At 33.2% G+C, this 14,669-nt stretch overlaps 2 protein-coding genes across 3 annotated transcripts; one reads left to right on the top strand and one right to left on the bottom strand.

The window, feature by feature from the left end:
- Positions 1-147: 147 nt before the first annotated feature.
- Positions 148-3,562, top strand: LOC140052720 (thioredoxin domain-containing protein 15-like). The gene is made up of 4 exons (XM_072098412.1): positions 148-221; positions 1,584-2,016; positions 2,238-2,365; positions 2,476-3,562. Exons 1-4 carry the CDS (start codon positions 173-175, stop codon positions 2,685-2,687), a joined length of 822 nt encoding a protein of 273 aa, XP_071954513.1. The 5' UTR covers positions 148-172; the 3' UTR covers positions 2,688-3,562.
- A 292-nt stretch (positions 3,563-3,854) lies between these two features.
- Positions 3,855-9,661, bottom strand: LOC140052718 (core histone macro-H2A.1-like). 2 transcript variants are annotated; one of them, XM_072098410.1, is made up of 8 exons: positions 9,511-9,661; positions 9,274-9,387; positions 8,126-8,232; positions 7,557-7,874; positions 7,141-7,231; positions 6,792-6,881; positions 6,084-6,267; positions 3,855-5,524 (listed from the first exon to the last, which is right to left on the bottom strand). In XM_072098410.1, exons 2-8 carry the CDS (start codon positions 9,362-9,364, stop codon positions 5,359-5,361), a joined length of 1,047 nt encoding a protein of 348 aa, XP_071954511.1. In that variant the 5' UTR covers positions 9,365-9,387; positions 9,511-9,661; the 3' UTR covers positions 3,855-5,358. The 2 variants fall into 2 exon arrangements, with proteins under 2 accessions (XP_071954511.1, XP_071954510.1); XM_072098409.1 differs by having other exon boundaries at positions 9,274-9,661.
- Between the last annotated feature and the right edge of the window lie 5,008 nt (positions 9,662-14,669).

Raw genomic sequence — 14,669 nt, 5'->3', positions numbered from 1 at the left:
AGAGGGCTCCTGCTGGTGATGGTGATGGTGATGGTGTTGTAATTTAATTTATCCAAAGAATATACTTTGATTTATCCCAGCGCTAAGGGGAGAAGGAGACTAATAAAATACCAATCTCAACTCCAGAGGGCAACATGTTCAAAATCTGATTTATCAGACGAATATAAAAAGCATGGTTGTTTTCCAACTTCAAAGTTTGTGGTCAATACTACTTCTGAAAGGTATTTTAAATTAAATATAGTGGACATTAAAATCAGTTTTTTCTAAATTTATTATTTGGGGTACCGTAACTGTATAAGTTTCTTATATATAGGGAGCTAGACTAGGACCCTATCTAGGCCTAGGCCTACTCTGAATCTAATTAGTAGAGAGAGAGAGTGTGTGTGTGTGTAATTAGCTGCTGTAGTGGTTTTCCTGGTCGTTTCGAACTCTCAATAACCGGTATTAAATAATAGGCCTAATATAAATAATATTGTAATAATGTCATGCACAATTTGAGGCTACCGTATTGTATTATATTATAATGTTTTATATATATATATATTTATATTTTACTCAATAATACTAGCCTACTAGGCCTAATAAGTATAATTATCATTTATCAATACATATGTTATGCGCGATTTGAACGATTTGCGCAATTTGAAATTGCGCAAAAAAATCCTTGCGCAATTTGAAATTGCGCAAAGAATTCTTGCGCAATTTAAAATTGCGCAAGGATTTTTTTGCGCAATTTCAAATTGCGCAATCAACTTGCGCAATTTCAAATTGCGCAAGAAAATCTTTGCGCAATTTTAAATTGCGCTGCACAATTTGTAAATTGCGCAAGATAGTTCTTGCGCAAAATGACACCTTTGCGCAATTTGAAAACGAACTGTAAATTTTCAAATTGCGCAACAAAATTCTACCAGACAATCGGTATTATAATAATTTATTGGAAACTAAATAACTCAAAATAAAACATAATAAATGCGAAGATAACATGTGTATAATAAATACATAACATTTATTATTACAATTAAATAATATTATCACTGTAACTTGAAATAAATCAAAATAAATGTAAAAATTAAGTTTTTAATATTAGTTTAAGCTAGGCCATGTAACCTAGTCAGTATCAGTAGTCCAGACCCTAGCTAGGCTAGAGTAGTATAGCCGGCCGCCCGCGCCACGCCCGCCTGGTGGAACACCACCGCTTCGTTTTCCTTCGTCGGTTCTTCGACGGTATGCTAACTTATAACAATATTTGCACTACTAAAATAAGGAAATGCGATATTTATCTTTAATTTTGAATCATTCTTAGAAATTACTATAAAAATATGGGTGTGCATGATTTCACAATCTGTCGAAAAACCTTGCGCAATTTGCAGATTACTTGCGCAATTTAATACGTTGCTTGCGCAATTTGAAACACATGTTTCAATTCAAATTGCGCAAGGATTTTTTTTGCGCAATTTCAAATTGCGCAAATCGTTCAAATCGCGCATAACACATACATAAATTGGATGGTTAATTGTATGTCACTTTTTGTATCAAACAATATTTCCAAAGTACATGAGTACATTATTTAACTTTTTGAATAGGTGTTCTGGCTTGTCATGCAACAAAAAATGATGCAACTACAGTGGACACAGAAGTATTAGTAGAATCTCAACAAGCACAACAAAATAACGTCACCATCTATAACAAACAACAAGAGTTTATTCAGATGTTAATTAATGCATCAAACTCTCAAAGTCAGCAATTAAACGATATCAACTCGCTAAACAAAACTAAAGTAAAGTATCCGTGCATTGTGCAACAAGAAGATTCAACTGCCATTGTTAGAATTGTGAATACCACTAAGTTACTTGATATAGTCAGTGTAAAGAATGTAACAAACACATCGTGTGCATTCGTAATGTTCTATGCACCATGGTGCAAGTTCTCTGCAGAGAGTGCACCGTATCTCAACGCCATTGGACGTGCCTTCCCAGGGCTGGATGTCCTTGCTGTTGACACTATGCAATTTAACAAGTAAGCATAGCTTTCAGTATCTTCATTTAGTCTGGGTTCCAGATGGAGTTTTGTTTTAATATTAGTAAAAAGAGAAATATTTTGGCACATATGGCGTTTCATACGTATACTACTTGAGTAGTACAGTAATTTGCCTTTGAATAAATAAATATAATATAATAAATATATATCTTTCTTCTTCCTTCTCCTCTCAATAAACCATGGTTGCTTTTCTTTTTCAGTTTAAATACAAGATATGGAACAGTAGCTGTTCCAAATATATTACTATTTTATAAAGGAAAACCTGTTATGAGATTTAATTACACAAGAACCTTTGAGAATTTTAGAGATTTTATAAAAAATTATACAGGTAAGGAAATCAACCTACTATTACTGTAGTTACATATTATTATACACATATTTTATAATAGCCCGGTATAAAAATGTATTAAATGTTTTGTGTTTAAATATTATTTTTAGGTATTCAACCTGATTCGTCAGTTGATGTATTACCTGAAGATTATGATGGGCCCTTACCAAGCATACCAACAAAGGAACCTGATTACATCTTATGGTTTTCAATTGCATTTTTAAGTTTGTTTACAATATATATGATGTATCAACATTGTGGTCAGGCTGTCGCTAGATTACACCAAGAAATGGTTGGTGATGTACATGAACATATAGATTGAGAACATTTTTTGAGAAAGCATAGATTTTTTTTTTAACCATATTTTAATGAGGGTGATCCATCCAGCTATTGCTGATCATTAGGGACCCTCAGAGGTTCACAAGACAAACATATACACAAAATGCTTTACATAAACAAAGTCTTATTACAAGTCTTTGGGAGTGGAGTTGTAATTTGGTCCTTTGAAAAAATCCTGACATGTGACGGGACTTGAACCCAGGACCCTTGGAGTGGTAGCCAAGCATCATAACCACCAAGCCACAACTCCACTCCTGATTGCAGCTGACGTACTAACAACAGTGCCATCCTACAATTCATGTGCCATCCATGTTCATACTGTGCAAATCACATATTCCCACATGTTGTCATGACCACAGCTTATTGCTGATTGTGGGAAATAATATCAGCAATATTGTCCATTTGTAATTAAACAGGGGTAGATCCAAGTCACGCGCTCCCCTCTTGTGACAGACAAAATGAAATTATTAATACAGATTATTAACGTTAGTGTTCTCCGTTTAAAAAAAGCCTGGATGCACCCATTTTAAAGGAGAATAAATATCTGCAGTTGTGCAATTGTTTTAATTTGTATGTAGTGGAACCATAAATTTTCTCTGTGCTTGTATGCCACACAATGCAACGCTGAAAGATGAACACTTTGGAGTTGAATTAGATGGAACCTGGTTATAAGTTTGGTGCGAAAAAAAAAAATGTGGTGCAGGATTGAGCCTGAGACGGAAGCTAAATTGATAATATTGCATTCCACTGTGTGCTTACAAAAAATAAGCAGACACATATCCACTTTCATGCAATGATGATATTAATTTATGAATAAAAAAATATTCTAATTATTTTGTCACACACTTTTATTATGAATTTATTTCAAGTTTCAGAATAATTTAACATTCATATATTATGAGCCATTGTCAATTATATTAAGTTGATAAGATAGGTGGTTGTATCTGTTTTTAAATAGCCCAGAGAATACAGTATTTATAATCCCTATTAAGTAAAGTAACACTTTCAGGACTCAATAATATGTCTCCCTAAATAGGATTTGACCATACTGTTAAAACATATACTGTATTTAACAAACTATATAGTATTTTCTACCCTCAATGCAATGGCATATTAAGATTGGTTTCCACTAGGACACAACGCAAGCTAGTTGACCAATGACAAGCAAAAGTTCGAATAATTTATCGCTTGTGATTCGTCAAATAAGTCGTCGTGTTGCGTCTCTAGTGGGAACCACGCATTAAAAAATGATGTTCTATCCAATCTTTTGTTTATTTCTTAAATGTGCTACTGTATCTTCTACTGTATCTCCTAAAGCTCTGTTTACACTATCAAAATTTATGTGACAAAAAATGTGATGTGCACATATATGGACACGGTGTCATATTACTACCATATTTTTTTGTCAAACTAGTTTGATAGTGTAGACAGAGTTTTAATTTCACAACACATTTGTTTTTCAGTGTGTACAAAAATGGTTTATTTCACAATCACATTGTGTTTAAAATAAAAAAGTTTTTCTACAGGTAATTTAGTATTTTGGCAAATAGAGTGCAAGTGTCAATTCTAAAAAAACATTTACTACATATAAAAATGGCAAAATATGTATTGGCATATTAAAAGTTGCTTTAAAATTTGACCTAAACTACAATTTAATTATAATGTGCTGCCTACAGTATCATGGTTGAAAAGGTCTAACTTTCTATACATTTATCTGGCTAAATTGATCTCATGGTTGGAAAGGTCTAAACTTGCTATACATTTATCTGGCTAAATTGATTAGGACAACTAAATTAAACTGATTGGAAAACATTTAGTTTAAATATTCTTTACTACTAGTACTACAAATGGTGTAATATAAATTGCATGCAAGTAGACGCACATTAATTGGTTTTCAAATACTTTGATGCCTTTTTACCGTTCAAGGTAAATAAAACACTTTCTACATGATGCACAATAAAATAATAATAATACCTGGTACAGTAAAAGCATTAAATACCTCTTATCCAGAACAAATATAAACATACATCTAATCCTATAATATATTTTCTATATTTCTTATAATTAATTTAATGCTTTTCACAAAAATCTTCACATTTAGACTGTAAATATATAGTAACCAATTAACTATAAAGTAATTAAAATTCTCACTAATTGAAATGCAAAATAAAATAACTAAAAAACATAAAATCAATAAACTATGATAATTACTGTTAAAAAAAATTTTCTATAAATTATATTTCAAAATATAAAACTAACTAATTATTAAAGTAAAACAAATCCCTGTATTATAGTAATATGTTTACTTTTTTAAACTGTTTCCCTGAATAGATTGTGTTGTGTGCTTTCATTTCTGGACGGTAGATAAAGAAGATAGTAGTTTAATAGACCATGAATCTACCTTCTATCTGCTAAATAACTATCTCTTTCATCTACCATCCTGAATCAAACGCTTTCTATTGTTTTACAGAAGAATCCAAATTCATTGTAAAGCTTTGTCTACACTATCAAACTAGTTTGACAAAAAAAGTGTGATGTGCCCAAATGTGATAGTGATATGCTTAAATATGGTAGTGATATGACATCATCATGTCCATACCATCACGTTTGATAGTGTAGACATATAACATTTATATATTATAATAAAAATGACTTTAATCTGTTTCTAACTTGGCTAGTTCACTTGTATATACCCCAATACTCTCCTTGTCATACAAAACAAAATAAACCTGTTTTAACGATGATGCCATCTTACTTACAAAATAATTACTGATGGTCTTTAGTATGGTTTCTGCTGCAGCTTGTTTAGGGAATCCACCCCTATGAAATAAAGCAAATATTTATTATTATTATCAATCAATCTTTTATTTCCATCATAATCACACACAAATTCATTCATAATACTGGTAGGTAGACAGTTCACTGTTATATTATTTCATACATGGGGGCAGAAAAATACATGTTAACTTCAAACTCAATGTAACTAACTGCCAGCACACTCCAGCAGTGCATATGTAATGTGCATATAGATGTGTGTATACAGCTCAATCTACACTATCAAACTTTATGTGACAAACAAATGTGATGTGCCCATATATGGACACGATTACATCATATCACTACTATATTTGGGCACATCACACTTTTTTTTTGTTAAAACTAGTTTGATACGTAGTGTAGACAGAGCTTAAGCTTATGTTACCCTCCCTCCGAAATTAGATCTGTTGAGATAGTTGTATAATGTAAATCACCATTGGAGTGTCAACAATTGGCTCACTGATATTGAACTTTGTCTAACAGGTTGTTCACTGAATATACGTTTTTGTCTTTGTGGGTTTGATCAATATATGAACTGTTTGAGAGAGTTTTCCATGCTTACCTTCCACTGCCAACTGAAGGTAGGGCAATTGTTGATAAATTCTTTTCATCTGCTAAAGCCAAACAATTCTTAACACAGTTCTCCAGCCTTTGTATAGCAACACTGTTGTTGGTTCCACTCCAAACTGGACTATTGCAATGTATCACCCACTTTGCAGGGAAATTGTGACCTAAACATATAGCAGCTGTTAACAAAAAAGAGAGAGTGACATGATAAAAAAATGTTTAGGTTCTTTCTGTTGGAGGTAAATTTGTTACAGCTCAAAATCGCCAGTAACAACCGGTAGTACAGAATGCCTGGCAGCATGTCAATTAATACACCACCACAACCTATACTCTCATCATACAGAACTTCAGAAATGTACTTTTGAAGTTGTTTCTAAACTAATACAGTAGAATCACCCTTATTATGGGGACACCTTCAGGACCAAAAGGATGTCTCCTCAATAGTTGGACAATGGTTGGACATACAGTATATTGACCCATTTGATTCACTGGTGCCCCCTAAATAGGGATATCCAAAAAAAAAATTACTATGTATTAAATTTCCGTTGTCCTACATATTTTGTTACCCTATCATGGGATAGGCAGTATTGCTCTATTTTCAAACTAATATACATATTATATATATAATTCACAATAATTATTTCATATATTACCATTATTTAGTGTATTATTTGATACTAGACTAGTAACACATAGAACAAACCTCCTGCTGTATCTAATGTTTTCTGACTTTCCTTTAACTTGTCAACTTCATTCATGAATTCTTTTCCACCAGCCTTTTCAAGTGCAGTACCTAAAAAATAGATCAAGATTTGTTATTTAATTTTGGAAAGAAATAGTTTTATTATTTAGTGATGGCAACAATGGTTATTTGAAAGTTTGATTACTTTTGATATGTGCCTGATTGTTTACAATGTCACAACGGCTTATCAAACAACAGCAAAAGTATAATAACATGCGAATATGTGTATTGTTCTTGTTGATCATTTCACCCTATTCCATACTCGGTATTCCAATGGTTTTGTTCATTATTGAATTGATTTAAGACTTACCAACTTGACCTCCCATGTAGAAGCTATCATTAGTAGGATTTACAATTGCATCTACTGGGATGCTTGCTATGTCTGACTGAATTACAGTTAGCTGAAAGATTTGAAAAATAACTTAAAGCATCAGGTTTAAAAGATTTTTTAGATTTTTTTGATTTATAACAGTGTTAATGTGTTGTTTCATCATTCATGACAGAAAGGAACAATAGATATTTTACATATTATAAATGTCTAAAATATTCAGAAACTATCATGTACGAAAAGGGGAAGATCCAGTACTGTATGTAAAAGAGGGGACCAAAAAATGGATATGGACTCCACCGTATGGAGCCAGCTTGTCCCCTTTCTATACCCAATAAATATTCAAAGCCAATTCATCTACTGGTCACTATAATGATACAGATTTATGTGAAATTTACCTTTTGTCCCAGAAAAAGCCTTTTCTCTGATAAAATAGCCAGTCCACCCTTCTTTAGAGCTGCAGTAACCTTTCCTTTATCGTTTGAGTTTCCTCCAGAACTTTTGGAGTTTGCAGCTGCTGCTGCTGCCGCCGCCGCTGCCTTCTTTACGTACATCTTTTTTGGAGGCATTTTCAATTTTTTCGGAGGAGCTGGGGATGGTCGAGTTGCACCATCGTAAATGATTTTGCTCTTTGAACCACGTTTTCCTCTCTGTAGAAGTTCAGGGTGGATACGAGGTATCACGCCACCACTTGCAATTGTAACATTTTTTAGAAGCTAGAAACAAATAAAATAATGGTAACAAAAACATATAATAATATAAAAGCAAGAGTTGATGCTATTAATTCCCAAACATGCTTACCATTGGTCAATCAAAAAGTGTTATTATAAAGATCCATTTTAAATAGGGCGGTTGGGGAAAGGGTGCAAGTCTAAAAAATGTAAGTGCTAAACTTAATCTGATGGCCTATCTGATGGGGGGGGGGGGTTAAGGTTCCAGCTGAACAAACTTTGATGACATCTCATACCTGATGAAGTTCCTCATCGTTGGCAATTGCTAACAGAATATGCCGTGGTGTAACTCGACTCTTCTTATTGTCTCTTGCTGCATTTCCTGCCAATTCTAACACCTCCGCTAAAAACAAAGAAGAAGAAAAACATCAAATAATATGCTATTAAATAAAACTAAATCAAAAGAATTCCATTTCCATTCTGAAAATATGCATCTGACACATAATACATACGTGCATATATAATTTTCCCATTTGAATGTTTATGTTATGCGCGATTTGAACGATTTGCACAATTTGAAATTGCGCAAGGTTTTTCTTGCGCAATTTCAAATTGAAACATGTGTTTCAAATTGCGCAAACAACGTATTAAATTGCGCAAGTAATCTGCAAATTGCGCAAGGTTTTTCGACAGATTGTGAAATCATGCACACCCATATTTTGTTAGTAATTTCTAAGAATGATTCAAAATTAAAGATAATATCGCATTTCCTTACCCTCCCGGGAGCCTCCCTCCCGAAATTTTTTTCCGAATAAAAAAATCTCGAATTCCCAATGGTTCTATAAAATACCATATTCACACATAATATGAGGAGAAGGCATAAATAAATACCAATAGTAATATAATAATTTCAATTCAAATATCAGTACTAATGACGATTAATAAGACTAATAACGGTTGGATTTTTTTTAGAAACAATAATTATTACGAATTATTAGACGTTTAATATTTAACTTAAAAATTAAATTTAATGACAAAAAAGACTAACCTTTCGGTACCATTCTCAACAACAAATGAGTACAATAATAAAAATAACAAACAGTTCGTTTTCAAATTGCGCAAAGGTGTCATATTGCGCAAGAACTATCTTGCGCAATTTACAAATTGTGCAGCGCAATTTGAAATTGCGCAAGGATTTTCTTGCGCAATTTCAAATTGCGCAATTTAATATTGCGCAAGAAAATTTTTTGCGCAATTTTAAATTGCGCAAATCGCGCATAACACCTACAATCAATATTAATATTTCTATTTATTTATTTATTTATTATAATTACTGTATTTTTAATAATAATATTATTTTTATGCAACTAACAAAATTAACTATATTGGCGTATTATGTCTTATGTATTAGCTTTAACAACATAAAGCTAGGCTCCATACTAACCTGTTAAGTACTCGATAACAGCAGCTAAGTACACCGGTGCTCCCATTCCGATCCTGTACTTGACAGTATTCGTACGAAGATAACGATGCATTCGGCCTACTGGAAAAAGAACTCCTGCACGAGCAGACCGAGAAATACTTTTACCTGACCGTTTCTTTGCACCGCCTCGCGCGGACATGTTGAACAATGTTATCTTCTCCTTTTTAGCCTATTTTTAACTAAAACACGCTCAATCACCTTAGCTTTTATGCTTGTTTAGCTCCTGCAAAAGAAAAAGGGCAGCTCGCTCAGAAGACAAAGCAGCTCAGCAAAACACAACATTGACCTGGGGGAAGGAAATAAAATAAAAATCCAAGAGGTGCTCTTTCCCCCTCTACTATAATACAGTACTACCGTACACAGTAGTAACTTGTAGTAGCTGATGCTGAGCGCGATACCAATCGACAATGCATACTCAGAACATAGAGGTATAATTACAATTAATACATGCTACTAGGCCTACGTAATTATTAAGCTTTACAATAAAATGATAAAAAAGAAAGAAATTATTGATCATCATTGTTAATAATTGTGATAATTGTTTTAAATTATATGGCGCCCTCAACGTTTATTAACTTTAGAGAGTGATGGTGGTGTGGTGTGGCGTTGTGAAGTTTAGTTTACGTACTTTCAGAGAGCAGACTATGATAAATGTTCAGCAAAAACTTTTATTTTTGTACCTACCACCTGTCTATAGCCACCACCTGTAAGAATACAAGTAAGTATTCTTTTTATACAATGAAATGAGGTAAAACATAATTTGATAACATTTAAGAAAAATAGCTGGATTACTTACATAGATCAGCTGGACTATAATTATTAATAATAAAATAACATTACTGTACTGTACTGTAATTAAATTATAATTAGGCCTACCTAGGCCTAGCTAGCCTAGTAGGCTGCACCTAGCCCTCTATGTTAGCCTACTACTAGGCCTAGCTAGGTAGACCCTAGGCTAGGCTAGGCTTAAGCCTTAAGCCCTACTATTATTATGTAAGCCTAGTAGGGAGGGTAGAATAAATACAATACAACTAACCTACACTGATGAGACAGTCACTTTTTAATTTTAGTAGGGGTGGCTAGGCATAGCCTACCCATGGTGGATAGATAGTGGGTTGTGAGTGGACTTTCAATTTTTTAAACTTGACATGTATGATTTATTCGATCCTTAGGGAGGATTGTTGCTTCTTTATTATTTTGTTACAATTTCTTTGTGAACATTTCTTCATGACATTCCATTCATTCCCTCAATATTTCTTGTAAACTAAGTGTAAAAACCAATTCAGTAAATTCACTGAATCATATCTAACAAATTGCCAATTTAAACTTGTTTTTCAATTTATCAGGAACATTTCCTATCAAGCATGCAAGTAAATTTCACAGTTCAGTTACTGTAAAAGCACCTTAGATAAATCAACTTTCAAAATTTAGTACACCAAACGAGATTTTATCAAGAAAATAAAACTTAGGTAAGTCATCAATAATTGTAATAACAATATATTTCAAAGTTAAAAACATCATCTTAAATATAAAAGCCATCTTTGAAACAAAAATGCATTGCAGTCTGTTGAATTTGATATTATCAGTGGTGTTACATTACAAGGCGTGTGTATTTTTAATGGGACTGATTCTGGAAGTTATACAGTCAACTCTCCCCATACCGTCCACTTTTGGGCTGGCCTAATATGTCTGGTTTTCCAGAAATCCTGGTATTCAGAGTGTGTTTAGGATGTTTAATAAAAATTAATTTGGGACCTTTTGAACCCCAAGAAAAGTCTTGTTTTGGGAAAGTTTCTGGTTTTCAGAGAGTCCGGTTTTGGGGACAGTTGACTGTTGTAATCTTTTTACTGACTGATTTATTCTATTTTTGTTTGTTTTACATTATTTTTTGTTGATCACATAAATTGATGAAATGATTAATTATTTAATAATCAAGAGGGCTTGAGCTGTTTTTTTAAATTTATCAACTCAGAGTATGTTACTCTTTGATATGAGCAATCATTTTATTATACAGTATCAATATTTTCCAACAGTAATATTAATACTTTTACCGAGACAGATTGCTGTCAAATGTCAGCTTTTATCAACTGGTAAATATGTAATCCTAGATAAATGTTAACTTGATTTGTAGTGTTTTTATCATAAACTGATATAAGGAGATTTTCACTTTTTTTGTTATCAATCAAAATGTGATTGACAAGAACTAGGGTGAATCTGACTCAGTCATACGAAGGAAGTGTATGATGAAAAGCATGTTCAAAATCATTACCTACACAGTATTCATATTCAACCACAATTAATAGAAATACTTCATTTCACTTTTCATTTGTTTTTTTTCCTATTTTAAGAAATACTTAAATGGTCAACAGTAGTTTTATTTTTGATCAAATGAATAGGATGAACTACCCTTTTCAATTTTAAAGCTCTGTCTACACTATCAAACTTTATGTGACCAAAAAATGTGATGTGCCCAAATATGGTAGTGATATGTTTAAATATGGTAGTGATATAACATCATCATGTCTATATAGGCATATTTTTTTGTAACATAAAGTTTTGATAGTGTAGATAGAGCTTATAAGTTTTCTTTTAAGTTTTATGGAATATGCTTCGAAATCAAAGGTTCATCGTAAAAATGGTATTGTTTGTTTCAGTCCTGTCGGCACCATAGCACTGATTAATTAACTGATAAAGTACTTACTTGTTCAGATAAACTGAATGTAGACAAATAGTGCGGTGCCTTATTGTCCAGTCTACCTGAGTGATTATTGAACCGCTGACCAATTGGAATGTACATACTTTCTAGAAATTGGTTATATTGCATTATCATAGTGTTCATTACGCAATATTTGAAATGAACTTGATGGAATTTTAAATCAAGTAATAATTAACTACAATATTATTTTAACTTGGTAATGTATTAATTATTTGAAAACTGATCCAATAATTCATACTAAAATATCTCTAAAGCTCTGTCTACACTGTCAAACTAGTTTGACAAAAAAAGTGTAATGTGCCCAAATATGAAAGTGATATTCCCAAATACGGTAGTGAAATGACATCATCATGTCCATATATAGGCATATCACTTTTTTTGTCACATAAAGTTTGATAGTGTAGACACATTCGTAAAGTGAAAGCAGCTTTTGAGTATTTGAAGAAGTACCGTATCTGTGCATATTTTATAAACATAACTTTGCAACTCCTCCTAGATTATTATCAAGGTGTATCCACAGGATTATTCCCTTGCAACTCTACTATTCTCGTACAAAACTCCAAATCCATCTTGATTTATGACGAAAGAAGACGTGTAAGACAGTGTGCAATGGTTGTTTTCCCGGGGGGGTCACTTGTATATAAACCAAACGGGTGGGGGGGGGGGGCTGTGCAGCAGCCACTTCAAGACATGAGGCACTTGCGCTACCTGTTTTACTGAAAAATACTACGGACTTGAACTACCATTTACCAAATAAAAATCCAGTGTTCTCTAAAAAGACGGTAGAAAAAAGGCCACGCCAGAGAGGGCGCAATATTTGTACTGGTTCCCGGCATGATCTGCGCATGGCCAAAGAGACCGTTCATGGCAAAATCACGAACGTGTTTTGGCAAGTTTATCGCTCGTCTCCGCGCGGTGCATGACGACGATGATCAAGAGTCAAGAGTGGTCACAGTTGAATGATTTTGTCCTAGGCTATGTTTCGTGTTCTTCTGCTGATGCGAAAACTCTAGGCCTATTCAAAGGTATTTAGCGATGGGCTTATATATAAGCCGGGCTTATAGCATCCATTATGCTAAAATACCTGCAAAATTTGTCAATAAATCGTGACATTTTGACACGGCGGGCCAGGGACTTAAACTACTAATTTCACCCTGTCATTTCCCACACTTGTGCTACCAACTCTCCATAATTTCCCACACTTGTGCTACCAGGCCCTCGAAAATATACCCGTAAATGCGGCACCTCCCCGTATGGAAATATTTAAGAGGTTTTGTTACATTTTATTTTTCTAATCAAAATGGTTTTGTGATAGAAAAGAGTCAGCTAATCATGCTGTTAGAGAGGAGGAGGAATACCCTTTGCTGGAATTCATTTCACACAAATTTGTGTGTGGGTTAGAAAAAATGAAACAAATTTTTCATTTCCCACACAAAATCCTTTAACATGTAATGCCTTTATGCTACCAAGTCATCAACATCACACCAATATTACTTATTCTACCCCTTATAAATACCGTAAATGCAGCATCTACCTTGGAAATATTTAAGAGTGAGCCCCCTGGGGAAAAGCATCATACTGTAAGTGCTAAAGGCATTGATATAATATGTAGGAATCTGTATTTAAATTAATTTATATTATTAAATATCAAGGGGGAGGGGGGAGGAAAGCAATCTTCTCTGCTGTATTTCACTGTCAGTGCATACACCTGGGTGTAACCCCTTACACAAACTCACAACAACTCTTTTTCAAGGTTAGATTAGTGATAGGTTGATATTACCAGATTACCAAATCACAATAATACTACTGTGTGTAAAACTCAAGACAAATGAAAATAATGAAGAATTAAAGCTGTGTCCTAATGATCCACTTTAATGCTATAAATCCTTTTCAGCATTCTTGGTGATTTGATAGATTTATATAAGAATGTCTATTATTTATTGTTGCATAGAATACAGTAGTAGGTATGTTTATATTAGTATTATAAAAAGATGTGATTTCAACATTTGGTAACACATAGAAACGATTTTATTAATATTATTTTTTTTTTAAACCTAGTTATATCCAGCTTTTTTATTTATCAATTGCAAGTAGGTTTAAATGTTAAGGTTATGTGAGCTATTAAAATCTACAGCTACCAGCCCAATGAGCTGTACTGTATAATATAACAAGACCAGAATTATCCCAGGTACATGGTAGACTAAGTAGCAGTTGACAACTTGCTATACATGCAATATTTCTGAACCTAAACTGTGTCCTCCTTACAATAATGTCTAATTTGATTTTATAGTCAGTTTTACTATTGAACCAAACAACCAAACGAAAAGATAAAAAGAGATATTTTTGCGGTTTTATTAATTTATGGTTTGTAATATATTTACTGAATATAAGATCTTGGCGCCAGAAATATTTTGTTGTAATCTTGAACAAGGCATCTTGCTGAGATATGACACACACATTTAACAGGGAATAATTTCACCAGTGTAGCATAGCAAAAAGCTATACAAAACAATGTTTCTCGAATCAAAAATCAGTTTGATTGGCAATATTGCTAAACAGAATTTCGAAATGATATTTTTCCCTGTTTAAACCAGCTGGCTGGCTGTTCTGGCTACCCCAGAGTTGTAGTAGCCATGATATC

This window comes from Antedon mediterranea, chromosome 6, assembly GCF_964355755.1.
Source record: "Antedon mediterranea chromosome 6, ecAntMedi1.1, whole genome shotgun sequence".
Classification (NCBI taxonomy): domain Eukaryota; kingdom Metazoa; phylum Echinodermata; class Crinoidea; order Comatulida; family Antedonidae; genus Antedon; species Antedon mediterranea.
This window is presented reverse-complemented; position numbering and strand designations above follow the sequence as displayed.